Source organism: Lingula anatina, chromosome 9 (genome assembly GCF_051362555.1).
Source record: "Lingula anatina isolate TDL-2025a chromosome 9, LinAna3.0, whole genome shotgun sequence".
NCBI classification, from domain to species: domain Eukaryota; kingdom Metazoa; phylum Brachiopoda; class Lingulata; order Lingulida; family Lingulidae; genus Lingula; species Lingula anatina.
Window position 1 is genome coordinate 8,896,451 of NC_141775.1, and position 25,033 is coordinate 8,921,483.

The following is a 25,033-nucleotide window of genomic DNA, read 5'->3' on the forward strand; positions in this document are numbered from 1 at the left end:
TCATATTGAAATAAATTAAATTTATCTCATCATTTCATTGGATTAAGACCTAACCAATCAATGGTGATGACACATTTCCTTCCCCTGAGTTTCAAAGTTTAGAGGAGATGGAATTGGCAGGAATATATGCATGTTCACAATAGATGGTGACCAGCATCCAGCAAAAGAAACTTGGTGTACTTTTAATAAATTATGGTAATTACTCGATCTTTTTTACATGTATCTTGTTATAACGCATATTGTATAATGCTATATTTATTATTTCATTTATTTATTATTATTACTACTAATATATATATATATATATATATATATATATATATATATATATATATATATATATATATATATATATATATATATATATATATATATATATATATATATATATATTACATAGCAGTTAGAAAGCCTTTAAATGTAAAAACATTTCTGTGCTCAATAAAAATCATTATTATTATTAATTTTTACAAAGCTTTCTATAGCTACAAACTTAAAAAGAGGCTGCTTTATAGTTCTAATTTATGCAGTAAAAGCTCGCAAACTAGAAATATAATTTTTGTGAATATAAAATAATATACCTGAAAGTTTGATAATTTTTGTTCATTGAAAAGATTGAGTCATCACAATATATTGTACTCTGATAAAACATTCTGTTTCAAGCAATCAAGACGAATAAATGAGAAAATGGCAGCTAAGCACTGTCCGGAGTACAGTTTCACTTGACCTATCAGTGATCTTGTTACATTCCAAGAATAAAGTCATCAGCCTTTCTAAATGTCATTTTAAGAGCAGCATTTATCATTTACTGTAGTTTCAAATAACAAAATTGTTCAAAAAGACCTTTTAACTCCATAACAGACAGTGATATGGAAGGATGGTTTAATTCAATCAGATCAATCTGTATTTGTTCCATGATTGAAATACTATCATTATAATAACCTTAGCATTTACATCTTGCTGCCAATCCAAGTGACATTCTTTTAAGCAGTTTCTGTAAAATATAACAGATTCATCTATTGAATTCAATTAAAAGACAACACGTATCTCATTTGACAAGTTCTAAATATCCAGACTGCATTACATTTTTCACTGTCAAAATTGAAATCCTTAGACTGCACTTGGTTGCACCTCATTGTTTTACATAGACATGTGCCACAGGAAACATCTATTCAGATGATTTTCTTTACAAGATTTTAATACACAACCATTATCCAATTGGAAAGCTAAGACCTTTAAAAAACACTAGTCAAGAGCAACCATCGACCCACAGGATACTGAATAAGAACAGCATTCCATCCATGTATCACATGAATAACATTGTAAAATTTACGAAATGATCTCCTATTTGATTTTTTGTTGAGAAATGAAACAGGCAGGTCAAAACAAACCATGAAAATATTGTTTTTACCAATGTTTTTTTTCTGAAAATATAATAAGGTGTAAATACAACTTTAGTCTCTGTACTTGAAAATCTGTATTTTTCCCTTGCACTCCGTCACAACCAGGTGGCCATCGCTATCAACTTCAATACCTCTAGGATACTGCAACCCGTCGTCCTTGGTAACCAGGTCACGTATAAACTTCCCATCAGGTGACACCAAGTGAACACGATGTGTCACCCAATCGGCAACCATAATGTTCCCTAACTTATCAACACAGACGCCCCTTGGTTCGCTCATTTCTTCACCCTCACCAGACCCTTTGCGACCATATCGAAACACAACATCACCCTCTAGTGTTAAACCACACATGCAGTATTTTCCATTATCTGAAACTACAATCACATTCTTGCGAGTTTTGGTGAGAAACCATGGGTGGTCAAAAAGCTGATTTCCTTGACTGTCAATGGCGATGGTTTTTAGCTTGGCCCCATTTATGTTGACCAACGTGACTGCTTTGGTGGCATCCCCCACAAAGGCTAACTCATTCTGACTGAGCCATACCACACCTCTGCACTTTGGTGCTACAAGGGCTTTTTTCACTCGGAATGTGGAATCTAATATAAAAAGGCTATCATTTCCAGTGCTGGCCACAGCAATGTTGCCATCTTGACCACAGGAAATATCCCAGGGGTGGTCAAGATGGTGTCCACCATCCCCTGACCATTCATAAATAAGATTGCCACTCTTCTTGAAAACTTTGATTTTGTGGTTGTTGAAGTCCGTCACAAGCATGGTGGAGTCCTTGGCAATAGCTACACCTGCAATCCAAGGATCACTGGCATCTGACTTTGACCGAGCATTAAATTCTTGGACTTTGGTGGCTTTAGGTCTGATAGCGTACGGTTCTTGTTTTCCTGGTTCCACATCTGGTTGTGATTTGTCACCCTGGCTAACTGTAGTGGCAGGCGGCTGATGGCAGGAATGTGTTGGATTACACGGTAATGTGTTAGGTGTGATTGTGCTAGGTGTGACACTGCAAGGAATGTCACTCTCAATAGATGGCATCACAGGCAGCTGGACGGTTGACTCAGGATTTTCTTTTCCTGTTAACCCTAATTCTAAAATTCCTAATGGAGATGTCATATCATCAGTGACTTCTTTAATGAATTTGTCATTTGGAATAAACTTTAAAGACCTTGGAGACACTGGGTGATGTTTCAATGCATCCTTTTCTTTCAAAAGTTTGGTCTGGTCATAGATTTGTTGGGCAACTCTTTTCACTTCAGCTTTTGATCTGGAATGTGACACGCTGCTGCCCAAAGCCAAGGAGCCCTCAATCTGATGCTGAAACAACGACAATTCAGCCATCTTGGTTTTCACTTGACGCATATCTTCATCAGCTACTGTGTTAACTTTGCTGTGTAATTTTGCTTGGTGCTGTCTGATAATATTTATAACCCTCTCACAATGAGCATCAATAGTATTTCTCATTTCATCCTGCTGTTGAGAAATTTTGACTTCATTGTCTTTCAGAACTTTGACATGCTCCGCACATTGTCTCTCAATGAACAGAAGAGATAATCTATTTTTCTGAAGCTCATCTAATACATCCTTTGCATCTTCACAATCTGCTTGACAAGACATTTTTCTAAGGTTCACTCCTTTCTATCACTCTGTTGACAAAAAAATCACTTTTTTCCCAGCACCTACTTTGGAATGGTGGAACTCTGCGTGACAGGAAGCCCCATAGGGCTCTCGAAGGCTGTTACTTCTATATATGACTAACTTTCAGTTCAGATTATCAAAGATACAGTGATATTGATACATATAGTATGAAGTGGACTGAATCATTGATATCATTCACATGAACTGAACTCTTTATCTGCAGAATGATATCCATGATTGAAATTTAGGTCAGAATAATTTGATCAGGAAACTTGCCTATATTAGCTTATGGCAAGTTCAACTAGTACCTTGATGATTATCATGTTTGGGGTTTCACCCCGAGTTCCATACATACTATAACCTCCAATGCCAGTGCCAGTAACATGTGTAATTGATGTATAAGTAACCTTTGAATCTCAGGGACAGCAGAGAATGGGAAAAAATAAGATGAGATTCTGATTTTCCCAGAAAATCTCGAAACATTTTTTAGTCAATGCCTGACAGTGTACGGTACCTCATTCACCTCTTTCAGAAATGAAAGAAGAGGCTATATTTGGTGGGTTGGACTGTCAATAAATTCACCAAGGCAGAAATGCACAATCATTAGATAATAGGCAAATATTCAATCTACATCTATATGTGCGAGGAATTATAAAAACACAAATTGGTCTGCATCATATGAGTGTGGTAAGAAATCAATTGCAAGTCAAACATAAAATGAGCAATGTGTTACAAGCAGTGTGGTAGTTGAGAAGCAATCTCAACCTGGTGCAATCAGTATTTTCACTTCAAGGGTCTGTTCAGAACCAAGTTGATCTGCTGACTAACTGATCATCGGATCAAATATGGCATATACTTGACAATGGATTCCCTGCCTCTCACGCATGCCATCCCTGCAGGGACAGAGCAATTAAATCTCTGCATGCTTTCAAGTGGGTTGCTCCATATTTGATCTGTGGCATAGTTAGCCCGCGGATCAACTTGGTTCTGAACAGGCTCCAATACTCAACATTCACATAGTTTGTTTTGGTAGTTTCCTTCAGCTATCAAGAACTTTTTTAAACCAAAAAATGGGAAACTTTACACATGAAATTGTGCATAATTAGTAATCTCCTTCTAAAACAGGACCAAAAACAAGCATCAACCAAGCCCCCTCGATATGTAAGAAGTATAAAAGAGATCCATCTCTAATAGGGGACTTCAAAACAAACACAATTTACTGATGAAAAGTGCCAACAGTTTGGTAATTATAATAAATTGAGTGTAATTGGTATCTATAAGATCAACTAATATAAAAAAGAAAAATATCCTTTTTTTTAATATTTTTATATTTTTTATCAGTTGATCTTATAGATTTATCTATCTACATTTGTCACATGGGTGAGAATGTTTAAACATGTGCAATGAATGTGCTGTAGTCTGTAATAGACACTTACCAACTTCACTTTCTGCAATAATTACAAAAGCAAAATGCTTTAAATACATATGGTGTTATTTAAAATATTGTAATTTCTAAAAAAAATATGCATAACAAACCCTTTTTTATCATGAGAACCACAGGTATACAGAATACAACAAACTTAAACTGATATTTCATAATTATCCTGTCTTTATCAATTTAAATCTGAAAATTATTGATTAAATATAACGAAAACAAAATATATCTTAAATGTTAAAAATAAAATAAGAACCTTACCATTAACACAAGCACCTCGTAGTTTCTGTACGATCCTCCTCTGCGTGACACAGCTCAGTCGGCGCATCTGACATTCACTCGAGTACGTGACACCATCGCTGCCGCATACTGGCGCATGCACAGAGGAACAATGCTCGATGCATTTACAATATGGCTCGTTTGTTGTGGCATTGACTAAACACTGTGCTCCAAAAGCACAGTAGAGTTTCTCGCAGGGCTCTGCAATGTGTATGTGATAATAACATTTTTACATATTTTTTTAGCTATAATGTTCAGATCATCATGAAAAATTACTACTATTATAAAAGTTGGTTTTAAAATTCTCTGGCATCTATCCAAAAATAGGAACTAATCTAAAAATTTCTCTCTCTCTCTCTCTCTCTCTCTCTCTCTCTCTCTCTCTCTCGGGCCATTCATACTAGCAAGTTAACCCCGAAAGAATCGTGGTCAAACAAACCCACTTTCTTTGTGTTCACACTGATACTAGCAGTGATAGCCTTTCACCAATCATATTTCCTGCTTAGCATGTGTATTATTGTTCTCATTAAAAAGTAATAAGAAGAACATGGCTAGAGTTGGCAACAATGACTCTTATGCTGCACAAAATATTTATTTTACCAAGAAATACTTCCATGAGAAAAAATTACAATTTCTGCAAATATGCGTGGCAAGGAGAAGAAATATTATTGAATATGATGTGCCATGTCTGATAAAATCAGTATCAGTATACTGTCAGAAGTTCCTGCGAAATCTGACTACTGCACACAAAGTTCACTTCGATAGAACTGTAGTTCCGATCTGGTTTATTTGGACAGCAGTCAGGGTACATAGTCCACTAGAAAAGTTTAGACCTGATAGGACAGCGATCAGGCCTTAACCACAGTCAAAATTAGCAGTGTGAATGGACCTTCTCTCTCTCTCTCTCTCTTTCGCCATAATGCCACTAATTTCACACAATGAGGTGAATTGGATCAGCACAGCATACATTCCATACTTCTGTGGTTGCAATTACATCTCCATTAGCTTGATGCTTTGGATCAATTCCATCAGCAGGAGAGCCATTTTTTTCTTTCCTCTCTGTGTTCTATATTCAGCACATCTAATGAGAAAGATTATTGTGTTGCATTCCTTTGGGAATAATAACAGGGGCACTTTGGCATGTTCTGGGGTATAGTGCGGTCAGGGGTGTGACACAGTCAAGGTCATGTAGTTGTCAGGGGTGTGACACAGTCACCAACGTGATACAGTCAGGGGTGTGACACAGTCAAGGTCGTGTAGTTGTCAGAGGTGTGACAAAGTCACCAACGTGACACAGTTAGGTGTGTGACACAGTCAGAGACATGAGTCAAGGGTATGACGTGGTGAGGGATATGACAGTCATGGACGTGACAAAAGGGTGTAGTGTGGTCAGGGATATAGCACAGTCAAGGTATGACACAGGGGTGTGAACTGGTCAAGGGTATAGCACAGTCAGGGGTGTGAAGTGGTCAGGGGTATAGCACAGTCAGGTGTATGTGTGAGGTGGTCAAGGAAATGACAGGTGACAGTTTAGAAAGGTTGACACTACTAAAAACAAGGGTTAAGTTCAGTTTTCTTTTTCAGGGCATCTAAATTATTTTTGAAATATATCTTGTTGTTTTTGTTGTTGTTTTTCTTTTTTATTTTTATTACCTTTTCTTTTTAGTAAAATTACCACAAAAGATTGAGAAAAATACCCCAACTACACCTGTAAACCCACATGACAATTTGCCTTTTTATAAGTCAATATTCACAAATTAAACTTGATAAGATTTTCTTTTTTTGTTCAGTTCAAATGTGATATTTTCCCCCCAAATCTTAACACTGAAAAATCTTGACAAAATTGCTGAACTGAGAAGTACTTCTAAAAGCTATCCTCATCCACATTCTTTAATTCTATTAAAATATTAGTTCATTTCAGCAACCTTTATATAAAATGTGCAAAATATCTATATTTAGTAATTTAGCACCAGAACATGACAGATCGGCTGTTTCCATTTGTAAACCTTTTGCTAGTATCTCTAAGCTATTAGGCTGTTATGTCAGTTATCAGGCCAGACATGCTCTTTCAGTAATTTAAGATATTACTCTCAGTTGGAAATATGTATTACAGAAAGGCCAACATTTTCTGCGCGATTCTCACAAATGCTCTTTATGCGCACTTAGAGTGACATATTGCTTTTAAGCTGTTTCCCAAATGAAAAAATGTGGGGTAACTTTATAACTTATTCATCAAGATTCAGACTGTATACAAATGTTGGTTTTGCCTATGTTTTGTTTTTCTTCCTGATAATGATTGCTTCAGAAACTCATATCAACTGCACTTCAAATATATTTTGAAAAAGTTCTACAAACAACTAGCATCAACCTTAATTTTTTAACATTCAATTAAAAATATTCTGCATTCTTTATCTTTCTACAGTCAAGTAACTTAGACCATTTTTGGACAGTTTTATAACATAATTATTACCAATGGATAAGAGCGGCTGTGAAAAATGTGTTGCTTCACTACTTTAATCGAGAAATATTCATTCTACTCACTTCAAACTGTGCAATGAGAGGTTTCTAGGTTATTTTGGAAAAAAAAACAATCATAATCTTTTTTTTTCCTTTTCAAATGGAAAACAGAAGCCATGCACGTAATCAGGCTTATTCTGTCTTAATGGAAGCCATTTTGCCAACATCCCCTATGAAAACACAACACCTAATTCAGCTCAAATAATGTATATTGAATGGCACGCCTTTCCATCACAAAACAAGAAATTAATCAAGAAAAACAATTAAAGTAATGGAAAAATGGAGAGGTTTGGACATACACGAGATGGGTTAAATCAGCGGTGTGTGCATGCAGTACATCTCTTGATAAGCAGCATCAACCATCTTCATCAGTTTTAATAAATAAAATGTTTTGTACTAATCAACCGCACCCTCCTTTTGTTTGAAAGTGCTTAAGGACTCATTCGACATAACACAAAGAGCAGCACACTGATGAGAAATGACAAAATATAATGGCATATAGTGTCATTTCTTTGGTAACCATTTTAGATTTGATTAAGCTGAATCAATCACCTTGTGGCTTGCTCCCCCATGAATGCTTGGGTGGCAAATGAAAGCGAATTGTAAACTAATCATCCACAAAGGGACGTAATTTAGAGAAAAATTCCCGTTATCTACACTCATTATCGTCAATCAGTGTAAATCACGGGAATGATTCATTTGTCAGCGCCAGGTTTTATCTCGAATGCTACTGGTACACAAAATACTGAGAAGATCACACACAAAATGGCAGTCATCTATCTCATTTCACAGGTAGTTTTTTTTTCTACTTTTGGGAAACCACCACATGGAAAAAGGTGACACAAAAAAAAATAAGAACATGTTATATCTACGACTGGTTAAATAAAAACAGAAGAGATTTACCCTGATAAGATAAAAAACTAGTAAAAACAAAGACAAAAAAGATGCAGGCTTTAGATAAAAATGTACATATAACTACACAAATAAAACCATGTCACAAACTGCTGCTGCAAATTCCCACATGTTATAATGTGTCTCCCTCTCCACCCTCCCCCCTGTCATGCTCAAGAAACCCCCAACCCCATTATGCTCTAGACCCCCTCAGCCATGATCCAACACCCCCTCAGCCATGCTAACACCCCTCCTATCTCCACTCCAGCCATGCTCCAGACCCCTCCCCCCAAACCATGATCCACCCCCTCATGCTCCCCCCCCCCACCCCAGCCATGCTTGACAGGTATCTATTTTTTCTGTTGGAAAACGGTCAAAAATGTAGGATGGATCAACAAAGCTAATTTAGAAGACAGTCAGAAAATATCTCTGGATCCTCCCCTGCCTTGCATATTCAATTTACTTAGCATGTGTTGGTGGTAGCCAAACTAATTATGGCAAATGAGCAGAGAGAATGTGTCAGATCACTAGGGATCTTGGAGAAGAAAAAAAAACTTGCTTTTAAGTTAATAAATGAACATCTCAACAGGTGGACAGACATGTGCTGAACACTTATTAAGGAGCACGTTAAAGTTACTGTTGTGACCTTTTGTCTTGCCCATTTGTTATCTAGGTGATCAATTCTAATAAGGAAAATAAAACCATCTTTCTCCCTGGCACTGTATACAGCATTTTATTTGACTCTATGACCTGAGATGGTCACTGTACTTCTAGTCAATACAAGCACATTTTATTTGTGCTAAGTGTTCAACATCTCCTCCCCCCCCCCCAAAAAAAAAAAAAAGGTTTTTAATAAATAAATTAGAAAGAAAGAAAAGAAAGGAAGAAAAATATGTTTTGGATTTGACAACACTATATTAGTATTGTCACGGCAGTTGTAAAGAATGCATATAATAGTGACTAGCAAAAAAAAAAAAATCACTTGATTATCTGATTATCAGAGAAATAAGGGGTGTACATAATCAAAAATTAAAAGAAAGAAAGAATTAAACGATGCTCAAGATTTCTGGTATATTTTGTTGTAACTGTCTAATAAAGTGAAACAGATGCATTTTTGTGATCTCCAAGTCTAATTCGGCACTGTGTGTATGATTTTCACTGCAATCAGTTGGTTTTGAATGGTCAGAGTTTTTAAAGTCTTGTATATGCTGCCTAGCTTGAACTTTTCAAATCAATTACATCTCAGTCACATTAAGGAACCTTGGACAAAGCGCGTCATTCAGCTGATTGTCATTTCATAGAAATCCAGGATATTATTCATTAGAAGGGGCCAGGGATCCGTGACAGGTTTCTGGAGAATTGAATCAAACATGACATGTCTTTAGGTCTGTTCACACACTGGGCTAACTTACAAAAGATGTCTTTGGGTCTGTTCAAACACTGGACTAACTTACAGAAGATGTCTTTGGGTCTGTTCACACACTGGGCTAATTTACTTACAGGAGATGTCTTTGGGTTTGTTCACACACTGGACTAACTTACTTACAGAAGATGTCTTTGGGTCTGTTCACACACTGGACTAGCTTACTTACAGAAGATATCTTTGACTATGTTCACACACTGGACTAACTTACTTACAGAAGATGTCTTTGGGTCTGTTCACACACTGGACTAACTTGAAGAAGATGTCTTAATATGAGTCTGTTCACACAATGGATTAATTTAATCATGGATAAACTGACCGTATGGTAGTTCATTTTCAAATATAAAAATACTGGGCCTGTTCACAAAAGTTAAAGTAAAAAAAAACAGAAATAATGCTTTGGACAATCTTTTTGATTACTACTTCTCTATCACCCCATTTCCATAGATTTTTAGATCGATCTATCCCTGTGGGGAGTCTCACTAGATTACTGTCAGCTTGACTGGCTTAAGCGTCTATCCCGCCTACTAAAAGCTGTAAGGGGGTAATTAACTATGGTGCCCGCTCGGCTGACTGCAATTTAGCGTGAACCCCCAGGGAGTTAGGTCGATCTAAAACTTAATCTTTATATCGATCTAAATCTCTGGGAAAGCACCCTATTCCTACCCAGGGTTCTGGTCAAAGCAGATCAAAAACTGAAGGTCTTCAATTTAAGACTAACTTTCAGCTCAAGTTCTCAACCAAAAATGGTATTGGAAAAAAGGATTGCTGTGACAGTCCCAAGAGTTACGCAGCATTACTCTAATGCAAAAACATGCAACCATCTCATAAATGTTTACAGGATAAAACCAACTGAAAACCTTATCCACTGGCATTTCTAGAATGAAAACAACATCCAATAAAAAAATATCAAATTGTCATCATTCACCCAGAGCTCGTAAAAGTCCATAATATTTCTTTTATCATAACATTACAATCATTCCCTATCTGTGGCCCGGACACAAAAAAGTCCTGGAACTCACAGATCAATTACCTACAGCCATTACTGTCTTGACGTCAATCAAAACGACATATTTTCTCATTTAGAATAATCTAAATCCACCACAATGAGAGGTCCCATGCAGATCAACACTTAAACTGTCATTACGGTTTCATCATGTCAATGCTATGGTTTTTTCCGTGCTTTTTGTAAGGAATGTGCGTATGAAGGTAGAAGCGAGATGAGGAGAGTGGTTTTACATGATTTTTGTAAAGTATGTGCATGTGCACATTGTGGCGTGATAGGAAAATCAAAGAAAGGACCCTTTCTCTCTCTCTCTCTCTCTCTCTCTCTCTCTCTCTCTCTCTCTCTCTCTCTCTCTCTCTCTTATTGATTTTCTTTTAGCCAAATAGGATGATTTTAGCCATTTGACTAAAATTGTCATACAACAGTGAGCTAAGAATGTTAAAATTAAATTAAAATAATAGCCTTACCTTGTGGGGGTGGTGGCTTGGGAACAAATGGCATATCTGGAAATAAAAGAATGAACTGTAAATGGATTCATAAATCTTGATTATATTATCAAATTATTTTCGTTAAGTATTACATTTGGAGATTAAATTTATTGAGTAAACATCTCAAAACAAAGCAAATGTTTGCTTGATCAATCATTCTCTCTCTCTCTCTCTCTCTCTCTCTTTCTCTCTCTGTTATTTACACCCAACAGTTGAGAATTAATTAAGTAGCATACCATTTTACATTTTGTAAAAAAAAAAAAGGTATTAAATCCTAAATAAAAAATTCATTTTAAATAAAAGAGAAAAACATCTGCACTTGAGAACCTTTGTCAAGAAAAAAGTTCAATGATGTACTTCTACAGGTAGGTCCTACATATCTCAATCATTTACAAAGACCCACTCAAAATCTTAAAACACTTTTAACTGGGCCATCTGACATTAATGTATATATCAAGAAGTGCTTATTCCATAGGAAGCACCAATTTGATGGTTTATAATGAAAATAAGAATCTCATAAACATGGCAACCCACTTGGGAAGTTGGCAATCATATATTAAAGGCCTACTGCGCTCTAGGAACACATAGCGTTCACTGCTTTTTTTACAGTATAAAAACTATAAATCCACGTCAAAAAATTGTTCTTTTTAAGTTTTAGAGAGAAAAGATGAGATTTAGATGAGAAAATTCTGATTGGTCAGTTTCTAGTGACGTAACCCGTGGAGTAGCTTCCCACAGCTGTACTAGTAATAGTATATACTATGCAGTAGGCGACTAAACATCCAGGTGTCAGAAAAACAAATGCCGCAAAGTTGTGTTGCTCCCGGGTGCCGTAATGTAGGTTACAATAAGAAAGACATCTGCTATTATATCCTGCCTGCGGATGCCGCTAAACGTAAAATTTGGCTCAATTCTCTGAAGTTAAAAAATCCCAGCACAGTGTCAAAACACGCGAGGATCTGTAGCGACCACTTCGAGCCGGAATGCTTCGTACGTGACCTGCGAGCTGAATTGTGCGGTGGAAAAGCAAGGAGAAAACTAAAAGATGATGCTGTACCCAGTATATTCGATTTTTCGGAGTACCAAAATGCGACAGTAAATGCCAGAGCGCTGCCGACGAGAGTCTTACCTGTAGGATGTGTGCATGATGCGGCCGTCGAAAGGAAGAAGAGAGCAGCTTCTAGAGCCCAAAAAATAGTTCGTAGCAGAATTACGTTGTCGAATTTTTTGGTTATGTTAGTGAAAACGTTAATATTAACATGATAGTGGAATCAAATTTTTACTCGACATACTGCTGCACTGATCACGTGTAAGGCAGAAGTAGCGAGGTAAGTTGCAGAGGTGTGAAATGTAGTGTCCGATGCTATCAGTCCGATATCTTTGGCCTTTTGTCCACTGACCTGGCTCTCCCGGAATGACACTGGTAAACTGCACGGGTGTGAAAAATAATGTTAGCTGTCACACCTGCATGTATTAGGTAACTTTCTCTTATCAGTCGGGATAAGAACGTTCAGCCGACGCGACAGATGGGCAATGTGTGAAAAACTGTGTTCGCTGCCCTGCTTCCAAACCTTTACTGTTAACATAGTTTTGGTGTATTTTGTTGGTTAATAAATGGTAACCACGTGGGGAATTCATCTTTTTTTGTGTATCTATCTTCAAAAGTTTGAATTTATAAATGATCATGTAGTGATCAATTGCGTGTATCGCTTTTAGTTTGCACTGCTAGCAAGCGGATAGCTGATTCGAATATGGCTTTCTGAGCCTTGACGCTAGTGACGTCACTCGCCTTAAAGCGCCACCACGCGGGAGTATCATAAACTACATTCACACCTGCATAAAATCGGCTTTAAAAACTAAATAAACGTAAGAACTTTTTTTTCATTACTCAAAAATGACTTTTGGGCACCTAACGGATAGTTTTAACCCGTTTTTTCATCACAGTATACCTTTAAGCCAACTGATGTAACATCTCCACAGGGAACAGGTAGTAATACCAGCTCTGCGACAGTGAAACTCTATAGGAGAACTAAACATATTCTTCTTGGTGCCTGTGGGGAATTGCTTCTGTATATCATGCATGAGAAAGTTGGACTGTTGTGCACTTTCTGATTCCAAATTAACGTCAAGATTTACAATAAGAACTAGTGAAAGGAAAACTCAACATGCAATGCAAGAAGTCCAATAATTTTTGTCAAATGGATTTTTTCTCTTTTTTATTGTTCATATAAATGCTATAGCATGGTACAATACACATAAAATGCTGGAAAACTGTGCAGACCCATTTAGAGATTGAATTATCATGATAACCTAGTGTTCTCATTAATAACTCATTAATTTAGATGACAGTATTGCCTGATAATACATCATTGTGTTACGAGCTATCGTAATTTCTATCAGGTAATAATCACTGTAATTGTGGAATTATCTGTATACTATTATTATTATTGTTATCATCATTATTTTACCTTCATACATAAGCATAAAAATTCTGAAATAATCTAAGAATAGTTTATAACAAGTTTACAGGAGGTTCAAAAGTGGAAATTTAAAGTAAAGAGTATCCAAAAAACCCATCCCCTCTCTCCATCCCGGGACACACACCCATAAAAAGCAATATGTGTTCTTCAAACACAGAATCAAATATTTCCCACATATACTGTGCACATTTCTGGTTGTTTTTTTTTTTTTGTTTTGTTTTTTTTTTACCACAAAAATTATATTCCACATGAAAATTAGTTACCTGTAGGATTCTGGCCGGCCTCAAACATGTGATCCAGGTAGCCCCCATATAGTAAGATCATGGAGCATGCTAGCCCACACCAAAACAGACCAAACAGAAAGCAGACAGCAGTCAGTACTCTACGTCTGCTGCAACTGTCCTTCAGTTTTATGTGTCGTCTTCCACTGACAATTATTTTTGCCATGTTTTTTGGTCTGGTTGCATAAGTATCTTTTTCATATCCTTCTCCAGTATTTTTCCTTTGAATATTTTATATTTGAACTGTATCCTGTGAAAATACTCCCAAATAATGTTAATTCTTGGAGTGGATGTGTCACAATTTTTTCATATCTTTCTCTACTTTTCTTCTGAATATTCTATGATCTATTCAAATATGAACCCCTCTCATAAGAGCCCCTAATGGAAAACTGGGCTTATCATTGGATCATATATCTTCTGATACATTATAAATAACTGGATCTTCTTTGGTCTAGCAGTATATAACACTTAAAGCCTTCCCTGTCCTATGAAAAGTTCCCATTTTTTACATGTCTTCATTATTACACCCATGTAAATATCTAACGTCATTTTTTAGGAATTTTTTTGAGCAGAAAAATCTGTATTTCATTTCAGTATTCTCTCACTTTTACATTTGTCTCAGTCATGAGTCCTGAAATGGGAAAACAACATCAGCGTGCACAAATATTCACATATCCATTTTGAGATACTGGTAAAAAAAAAAAGCATAAAAGTGAAAAACTTAGTTCTCCCCACACAAACAGCCTTCAGTTGTACTCTAAAGATATGTGAATATTGTGAATAATCTAAAATCAATGAATAAAATGAATATATCCTAACTGTAATGTACTGTTACAAAGTACATGTGAACCATTTTCATGTGGAATGAAAATAAAACTATCCTTATAACTTGGCTGATTCCCTCGGGTTCTACTGACCTTAGCAATACCTTAGCAATGCCAAGAACATTTCCTACCCAACTTCAGGCAATCAAATAACAACTTCTAGATTCCTATTTTAGTTTTATAAGGAACACAGTTCAGTTGACATTTAACGAAATTCATTTAGTTGACAAATGAAGTGTCATGTCACACTGTACATCTTCATGCACACCCAGCGAGCTCCAAGTTCCATAAAAAAACAGGACATCAGTGTTAATGATTCCTACCTTTCCATTAGAACAAGCAACTAAACTGGTGTTTCAAGTCATTTTTATCGACTTGACTCATTACCACCCATCTCTAAGGGACCATTCCCAGACCCTATCTTACTAACTGTAGATCGATCTATCTCCAAGAGGATTCTCACTATTGCAATCAACTTAAGCAGCTTAGATGTCTATCACTCCTACTGAAGCTGCTAGGGGGTAATTAATTATCGTTTAGCAGCTTCAGCAGGCGTGCCAGACATCTAAGCCGCCGAAGTTAAAAGCAATTTAGTGAGAAACCCCTTGGAGATGGATCGATCCTGTTAGATTGATCTAGGTATGGGAATCCAGCCTAAAGCTAGCTGCCTCATAACCATTATGTTGCTCACTACAAGAAGACAAGCTAACAAATTAAAGGCCTAAGAAGCATATTCAGAACAGATGATCTGCAGACTAACTGATTACCATCAGCAGGCCTATGGCCAGCAATTTTAAAAGGGAGTTCTTAATTATTCTGAAAAAGACGACACTTTTGACCCTCTTACTTGACCCAACTAAAGAAATGACATACAGGCATACATAAAACCTTAGGTTCAAATTTTGTTTCAGAGCAGGCCGTTTCTGGCTAAAAAGGTCCTTTGACCCTCCCCCCACCCCACCCCCCAAAAAATGAGCCACAACACCCAACCTCACCTATGGGCTGGAAATATTCTAGACACTCAATACTTCAAATATTCAGGACACTCAATACTTCAAAAATTAAAAGGTGGCTGTCTCAATTCCAATGCAAGCAAGACTATTTTCTCTTGGATGGTTTCAAACACCCTAATGGTTTCATTTTCTGATGGCAATGGTTTCACACACTCTGAGGACAATGATCTATCTTCTCTCCAAAGATGTTTAGAACCAGACCTCCACTTCTTCCAAGTAATTACTTTTTAATATCCACAAAAGCTTGACCTGATCAATAGGAAAATGGCATTTCTCAAACAAAGACTGAGCATAGTACCTATATATAAAAGTATAGAATATTTCTAAAGGAATTTCTCAGCTGTGTACCATGATCAGGATTAATAAAAAGACCAGTTCACAACTGTGAAAATGCTAACAGCAAACATTTTAACTGACAGTCATCAAATTTCAAGATCACCAGAGGAGCCCAAATTGGAACCCTCAGTGGTCCTAATTTGAGCACACTTTTCCATACCCCATGCGTAAAACAATCTTTTCAACCAGTAAGGTCTGTTATGCACTGGTTCAGCTTCAATAAGTGAGAACTCTTACACAGGTTGCACTATGTTAGGCAAGTCCAATCTAACTAGAAACACGACTTTCTGGTAAAGTACATGCATGTCAATAATAGCTGTCTCCATTCCTTAAGATAAATTGTCCTATGTGTAATCCACGTTCCTCTGAAAAAGTTCCTGGAAAACAATTGCCTAGTAACTACCTGTACATGTAGTATTCCTCCCATATGCAAGTATTTCAAGGATAAAAATTGAGAGGATGTGAAAATCAAGAGTATATATTTGCTACAAGTACTGAGATATCCACATACTTCATCGGCAGTAACTGTGAAATGTACACTACTTAACAAGGCTCCACACTAACTTTGATGACCGCCTGTCCTATTCCTGTGTTTCACATTTTAAATGTCTTCCATTTTCCATGATAATTGATGGAAAGTTTTCTATGATCCAGAAACGAAGTTCCAAAATATCATCCACTGAGAAATCTCCAAAACAGTTCTAAATAATAAATGAGAAACACCGAAAAATGCCTTCTGTCTATACCATATAAAATGTCTCAGGAGATCCTGCTTTTTCCTTAAAAATCATTAAGAAAGCATGGAACACATGTTCTTTTGGGCCGGTTCTTTCTATAAATCTCATGCAATCATTTCTAGGATACTGTACTACAAGACTCCTCCTTCTGTGATTGGTTCATTTGGATCACATGGTTGCATGAGAACAACAAATCAATTTTAATACAAGTTTATATCATCAATTACCACTATCACTGAAAAGCCCTTGGTTGAACCCTGCATGAAAGAATCCACTTTGGTATTATCAAAACAGATTTATATGTTGAGCAGAAAAGTGGAAAGCAATCATCAGTTTTGTCTGCATGCCCTTGAAGTGCTTACAGATATATAAAGTACAGTACAGAAAAAGAAGACTACAGAGTTACTGTATTTATCTCTAGGAATAATGTGTACAGAATTATCTTTGTAATGTAGCAATTCTTTGCAGACATGTTCTTGATTGTATGCAATAACTGTACTTTGCTGATGTCCGCTGTTTCCCTGTACCGTTCTCTATGGTAGAGATGTGAACCAATGACAATTACAAAAACAGGAGTTTCTGTTTTTCTTTCTGGTGTGTGTGTGTGTGTTTGTGTGTGTGTGTGTGTGTGTGTGTGTGTGTGTATGTGCGCGCATGCATGCATGAGGGTGTGAGCAGGCATGTGTACTAGTAAGCCTATGCATGTGTCCATGCAGTTAATAATTTTGGTCTAATTTTGCATTATATAACATCTACCTTAAATGGCGCAATCCTAAATATATCTGCCAAAATGAATTAGAGAGAAGGAAATTATCTTTAAAATCAGTTTCTTGTAGAGTTAAGCTAAAAATAACATTGAACAGACAGCAACATGTCGAAGAAGATCCTACAAAGAAAAAAAAGAAGGAAAGAAAAAAGGGAAAATGTGATGATTTCTATTGCAAATCAAACCTTCAGAGATCTGAACAGACAAGAACTTGGAAATAAATTGAAAAGAAGCCATGCTTCCCATCTTTTTGTTGGGTTCGAAGAAACAAACTACTTCATCAAAAGATTTCTTTAATTATCTGGTCTGACTGTAGAACAGCTTTTAAGCATCCACATCCATTAAAGCAATGTACTGAAAGGAAACCACGGCCTGTGTCTCTTTCCACTGTGTAAAGGGATCGCCTGAATGCACAATTAAGGGTATGTGTTATCTGGTAATCTCGTAGGAATTCCCAAGCAAACGACTGCTTTTTTAAGCCTGACACAAGCTGCACACATTGAGTTAGCTGGACGTGATGGGATTTATCAAGTAAAATGAATGATGCAACAAAGGCACTTACGCAGCGTCCACAGGGATGAATCCTATCATTGATCTTTTCATTTATTCATTCCTTTTTGTTCTAATCTGTGAACTGTTCTTTTTTTTTCCTTTTTGTTTCAATCCAAGTTGCAATTGTTTTATTTCAATTTTATACCAAAGCCAAACAAACATAACATTTATCAGTAATAACCCATTATGCATGTTATACATTTCATATCATACAGTGTTTTATCCAAAAAGTTGCCTTACTCATCCTTACAATTTTCTTTTTTCCATCAAAACCCCTAGTGCATGTATGTCAACCTTGAGCAAAAGACCTCGGTTTAAAGTCTCTTCAATGCCTAGTTCCACTTAATTCCTGTCAGCTAACTCTCCTCAAATGGATTCAAATCCCAGTAAAGATTAAAAGATCTAATTGTGAGCTGTGTATGTGGAGACATTTCCAGTCTCTAATTTTTTCCCTTCTTTTAAGCCATCAGACTTTATATAGTCTGGATATAAAAAAGATAGCAGAAATAAAGGTTAGTCTACTTGATTTAGAAACTTTGAAAATCTAATTTTTATCTTGTCACTTGTACAATACCAAAGCATGACAGATGGACAAAAAGGCTGACAGAATGAACCCCAAGATGTGGACACAGAGACCAAGGGAAGCCTCGCACGTAAGAGGTAGATAGATGAGCTAGATGAATATTAGAAGAAAGCAAACTGGTAGTCCAAAGCCCAAGGTAGAAGACAGTGGAAGCATGCTGAGGCCATTGCCCAACAGTGGAACACTTTTGGCTGAGCCGCTCTTCTATGAATACCAAAGCTTGTTGTCTTACGACTTGTGGATCAGGTCAAGATAGTCTGATGATGATTTCCTTCGATAAAATCTTTTTTCAAAAGCTATTTTTTAATCGCTTCGCTCAGCTGACCATACTGATATCTTAACAATAGTTACAATTGGCTGACAGGAATATTACAGCCTGATAGAGTGCTAACCATCTGATTGGACTGAAGTTCAATTCCCTGAAAATCAATGAGCATGAAAAACAATTTCATATTCAGTCCAGTCCTCCTTACATCTGCAATGATCCTATTTCTACCACATTCTTCATGAGTATCTAAGCTCTCTTTTTTTTTCAGCATGAGAAATGACACGAAGATTCATCATTCTGCCCTCATCGTAGGTATGAATGTCAGTAATTTTACCTAATAATACCGAAACCTAACTGATACTTCTCCTGAGACCTGGACAAAAAGATACTACCGCGGCATACAGAGGGTTTAGATGTCAGTAATTACCTTTACTCTGAAGAACTTTTGGGAATATCATAAATCTTTTTTTTTTTCCTCACGAAATTGTAGACATAATCATTAATCCATTTCCTCAGCTTCTTCTGAGAAATAGAAAGAATAACAACGATGATGACGAATCATCGACCTCAAGACTAAAATTACGCCCCCCCGTGCTCAGTTGGAAAAACTCTCTGCTCAAAACTAGAAAAGCAATCAGTGTCGAAATTAATCTAATAAAAAAATTCATTCTGCATTGCTTTAAGTAATGATGGCCTTAAAGTAATGTCCCCTTAAATAACCCACCATCAGTTTCAGTTCCAGGGGTTGATTTCTCATCCAATATTCAATTTGGATAGATTTTCCTCCAACAAGAGATGAAAGATTTTTCCACACTACATGCCTAGCATGTCTTTTCACTTTAAATTTCCAGTTATTGGCTCTTTGTTCTTTGAACAAGTGATACATTCTCCCTAAGTCAGTTTTTAATCCTCAATCTGAGAGCTAATTCTACCACACCAAGCAGGTCTTATTTTCTTTTTTTTTTCTTCTTCTTTTTTTTTTTCCTAAACTGCCCAGGTATCTGAACTGTCCAGGTATCACTTGAATTCTTCTGGCAAGGAAAATATTGTTTTCCTGATAGAGGTCAAAATCTTCATCCACAATTAGAGCAGGAATTCTTCCATGTGATTTAAGTGAATAAGACTTCTTTCTATACAGGGACATGTCTTTTAACCCAAGCCCATAGGCAGGGCGGGGGAGGGGGGGGTGCATGGTTAGTAAAAAATCCCTTGTGGCATGAAAATGATTGATTTTGAGTCCAAATTTGATCTAAGCCATTCCCCAACTTGGGTTAACTAAGAGGGTAAGAAGGTACACTTTTTCAGAAAAAAGAACCCACGCCCTTTAAAATTGCTGGCTCCAGGATAAACCTTTTCATCTGACCAAGTAGCATTTGAAATATGATGAAATATGTATGATGGTGGTGGGGTCACATGGCCAGACCTGTACATCTCTCTTCCTCTCTCACTTGAGAAGCACTGATTAAAAACAACAAGATGATCCCTTTTATCATCTCCATCCATCCCTTTAAATTGTCCAGACATTTGTCACAAATCCTCACAGCAATTTTCCAATCAAACCTGTCCATGGGTGAGAAGATCAACCACTAATTCAATGATTATTTTCAAAATGAACGGTCTTAAATTATCCAGGCCATGCTCTCTGACAGGCCATACAACAGGCAATTCAATAAGAACGAATGATGAGTCTGCCCTTGGTCAGCCATCACTGTCTTGTCAGGCCTTTTAATCACTTAAAGTGAGGGGTCACTCAGTGTCCAGAGGCCATACAAAAGGACTGACCACTTACACTGCACACCTGACCTGTGCACAGGTGTGGTATGTTTTCTGGCAGATGCCCAGAAGATGTCAGATTTGCAATTTGTCCAATATAAAACATATTCACTCATGAATACTAGTGTTTTGATGGAGAGAGTGGTAGAAGACTGAAAATCTGAATTTGGCAATTTTCCAAACTATACACAATAAAAACTCCTTAAGTTGGAGACAGTGAATCAAATTTTGTAATTTTTTTTTTATGAAATAAAGTAATTTGAAATGACTACACCATGTTCCAATGAATTCAGTCTACACATGCCATATCTGAGAAAACAAAAACTGCAACAGATCATTAACGATGTTCACATACCATTTTCACATACAGTTGTCACTGTAGAAAAAAATATTGAAATTAAAGTTGCTTAAAGTCACAGCCAACAAGGCACCTTATCATAACAGTTTCCAAAATTAAGCCCTCACCATTTTTTTCTCCATTTATGCACATTTCAGTGCACGATACATGTCAAATAAAGCACTTATACCTCCAATTGCCCAATCCCCACCATTTTTTCCACTTCCCCCCCCCCCCCCAACCATCCCCCCTTTCCCCACCAATGAAAAAAAAAGATGAAAAAGTTCAACGCTTTGGAGTAAACCTTCTCACTAAAATTCATCTTACAAAAAAAAAAAAGACTGTGACAAGAGTTCTGAAATGTGCATTATCTATCACAGTTTTCTCATAACTTATGCAGTAAGCAAGCCTCCGAACTGTGAACTGGCGCTAGGCTGTCTTAATGTTTTAGTAGCTAAAAGGCAATCATCCCGCGGGGATTCAAACAGACAAAGCATACACACACCATGACATTTGTACAAGCAATACATTATATGCTGATACTTCTGCTGGAAACTTGTTAAATAAGTGCGAACTGTTTGCTAGAAGATGTCCAATATCCTAGAAGTTCTCCATGCAAAATTCCTGTCATTAACCACATAAACAATCATTTATAAAATTCCCAGAAATATCTCCAGATAAAATATGGTTTCTTTTTCCTTTTCTGGACTTTCTTTTGCAAGCCTGGGTTTATATAAATGGATCGTCCTGAATACAAGTCATCTGTATTAGATTCATTTCAGAAAAACAATTTTCAGGAAAAAATTGCTGACAGATGATTGCGTTGTAATGAAATTATGCTTTTTTTCTTGTGTTATATTTCTCCTATTTGATGCTCCCCTCTGGGAATAAGTCTTGGACTAATGGCAAACATCAATATTTCAAGAAACTAAAATTGTCTCAGGATCAGAGATAGTTGTTGGGTTTCTTATAATGTCTTCTGCTGATTTATTTTATTACGACTTTTCCCCTTAAGTTTTTAAACTAAAAAGCTTCATTTCTTTTTATCTATTTTTACCGAAGATTCTGTATTATAAGTACAGTTTCCTTATTATGTATAAAATGTTGCAAAAGCTGTAGCCCAATAAACCAGCCAGTAAGCCACACATTCCAGCATGAGGAAGAATTTCTAATCCTATGCATTACAGGCCAATATAGGCAGGTGACTGGGGGTGGGGTGGGGGGGGGGGGGGGGGGAGGGGTAAAAAAAAAACACCCTTTTGGCAAGAAAAGATCTGCTCTGAATCAAACTATGATCTGGATTCTATGCCATTTTCTAAAGTTGGGTCATGTAGGGAGATAATTTTGAAATATCACTCCTTTCTGAAAAAGACCTCCCTCCCCCTTTTTAAAGAGTACTTATACCTGTTCTTTTAGGTATCAGTGCCCATGTTATTACGTGTTTATCATTAATTGTTATGTTTAACAGCAGCAAACCCCTTAAAACGAACTTTGTGCACATTTTTCTAAAACTTTGAGCATGCATCTTCAAGAAGACAGTAAAGACCACCTCAAACTACGATCTCTAAAACTAAAGGATTACGTCTGCAACAGCTTGCACAGTTTACATCACATTATTGTGCATTACAATAGACATGTGAAAAATCATCAGTTCATATGCAATGACAGACTTCCAATAACACTCCTGAATCTGCCCAATATAAGGCTGCATTCAGCATCATACTTACTGAAAATGTTTTCAAACATATAATAGTGTTCCAGGAAGTTACGACAACAGCATGATTGCAATATTTGTGCAATATTTGCCATGCTAAAAAAAACCAACATCAACCTGACATGCTTGACTGATTTCTCTTGTAAGTGACCTGTTCTTTGAATAATAAACATACTAACCAGCCTCTATCACTTTAACTCTCCATTTACATGTCAACCTGAGACACAGATAATAGTTAGATGATAAATTAAATGGCCCAAAACTTCTAAGATGAATCGAAAAGAAAAAATATTTTCTATTATCATCTATCTATGATCTACATTCAGCATTGCTAACATTCCTAAATATAAAAGTTTGTCCAAATGACCTCATGCCTCATTTTGAAAAAAAAAAACAGCTAGTAAATTCCTTGTGAATTTCTCTGCCTTGTTGATTATGCCATTTTGTGTCCAGGTAAATCTTGCCCAAAGTCTCCAGATTTTACTCCCAGTATCTTCTCTAAGCTTTAGTATTCAAAATAAACCTGAGAGTGTGAAGACTGACAGAAAAGTGCTCTGTCGATCCACCTTCCCCGTGTAACAACATATTTACAGAATACCACCTCTCTTTGATGTAAAGTATATCTATCTTAGTTCGTCACTTGGCTGATGTCAACCTTTTCAGTTACAGATCACAATGAAGCCATAAATTATATTCCAAAAGGAGAAGTCCTTCCTCCATACCATGCAGCGCCAAACTTGGGATACACTGTATACAATCTTCGACTTGTATGTATCATTATTATCATGTTTCAAGCTAACGTGGTGATTTATATGATCCCCAAATACCTCCAAATCCCCAGTGAATACAGGGCAGACAAATGGACGTAATAATTTTGTCATGCACTCATGCGAGGCATCTCATTTGGGGGAAAACAGATATTCAATATTTTCGTTCTTACAAATATTTGGGAGATCCTAGTGTTTTTGTTATTGGCACGTTGCCAATTGGAGTGGTTCACAATGAAAAATGGATATACTATGGTGTTTAATTTTCTGAAAGTACTTTCTATTATGTGACTATGTTATTGATACCTGCTTCATCACGATAATTATTGTAATTATGTTGTCAAACATGTTTTCACCTAGGATTTGGAGGATAAAACACCCCATGACCCTCATTTCTCATAATGTAATCAAAAGTCGTTTTTCAGTCATTTTGGGTCTTACCCCCACCCCAGCCTGTTGTTACGGATATCTGCTATATCATGAAAATTTTCCTAATTATCTTGTCTCGTGAGTCTCTACTCACTTACATGATCCCAACCTGGCACACATTTCCCATGAGGTCATAAACAGTCAGGCTAGCTCCACCTAATTTAGCACCCCCCTCTCTCTCCCCAACCCAACCCACCCCTACCCACCCCTTCATCACATTTCAGCAAGCAATCTGGTTATCTTAAGCTTATTACCAGGAGAACAAAATCTTGCTGCCATAGACTGGGTTCCCATACATAGATCGGTCCATCTGGATCGATCCAACTCCCTGGGGTGTCTCACGAAATTGTTATCAACTAACCGGCTTAAATGTCTGTCACACCTTCAAAATCAGCTAGGGGGTAAAGATAACCACCCCTTAACAGCTTTACTAGGCGTGACAGACATTGAAGCCAGCCAAGTTGACAACAATTTAGTGAGACTCCCCAAGGATTTGGATCGATCCAAATATCTGTAGGAAGGGTCCCATAGTTTCATTTCTCTTTGCAAATGAAAAAAGACAGGTGCTAGAAACAATGCTAGGGACAACCCTCTGCTTTGGGCTGCCCCAAGTTACACCAATCCTTCTTCACTAGAAACAGGCCTGGGTTGCCAACATTGTGCATCTCAACACATAGATCTTCTGTTAATCACATAATTAACAATAAATGAACACCAAAAGAAACTAAGGGAATCAATTACCAGAATTACCTAAATTTGTATTAATACAAAAGAGCTGGTATGGTAATTACTGTATAAATTTGGACAAAAATTAATTAACAATTTTTCCAATAAAATGTTAGTTATATTCTAAAATGCAAATTCAAATGCATTAAAAAGTAAGTTGACACTTACTGTGATTAATAAAAATTTATTTATAAGTCAAATAAAAGTTGTTTTAAAAGACATGAGACATTTGACACTTTTAAGTAATTACCTAACTTTTTTGTTTATACTGACATAACCAAAGTAAGGCTAAGTTACCTAGTCCTAATTGGTAACTAACTCTACCTAATTCTTAACTCTGTTCCATACCTTTTTTGTG

The 25,033-nt window shown here is 36.6% G+C and overlaps 2 protein-coding genes across 11 annotated transcripts in view; both read right to left on the reverse strand.

Annotated features, from left to right (window-relative positions):
• Positions 1–25,033, reverse strand: part of LOC106173525 (agrin) — a 142,924-nt gene that overhangs the window by 74,936 nt on the left and 42,955 nt on the right. For 6 of the 10 annotated variants that reach the window (XM_086996375.1, XM_086996370.1, XM_086996371.1 and 3 more), the window contains exons 2-4: positions 11,069–11,104; positions 4,747–4,965; positions 4,487–4,498 (exon numbers count right to left, since the gene is read on the reverse strand). In XM_086996375.1, the coding sequence (XP_086852501.1) occupies positions 4,487–4,498; positions 4,747–4,965; positions 11,069–11,104 (267 nt within the window). Of the gene's footprint in view, positions 1–4,486; positions 4,499–4,746; positions 4,966–11,068; positions 11,105–13,832; positions 14,494–25,033 lie in introns of those variants that run through there. The other 4 variants (XM_086996378.1, XM_086996376.1, XM_086996369.1 and 1 more) reach the window with 2 other exon arrangements.
• LOC106176753 (uncharacterized) lies at positions 464–4,477 on the reverse strand. The gene has a single exon (XM_013559306.2). It carries the CDS (start codon positions 3,027–3,029, stop codon positions 1,455–1,457), a length of 1,575 nt encoding a protein of 524 aa, XP_013414760.2. The 5' UTR covers positions 3,030–4,477; the 3' UTR covers positions 464–1,454.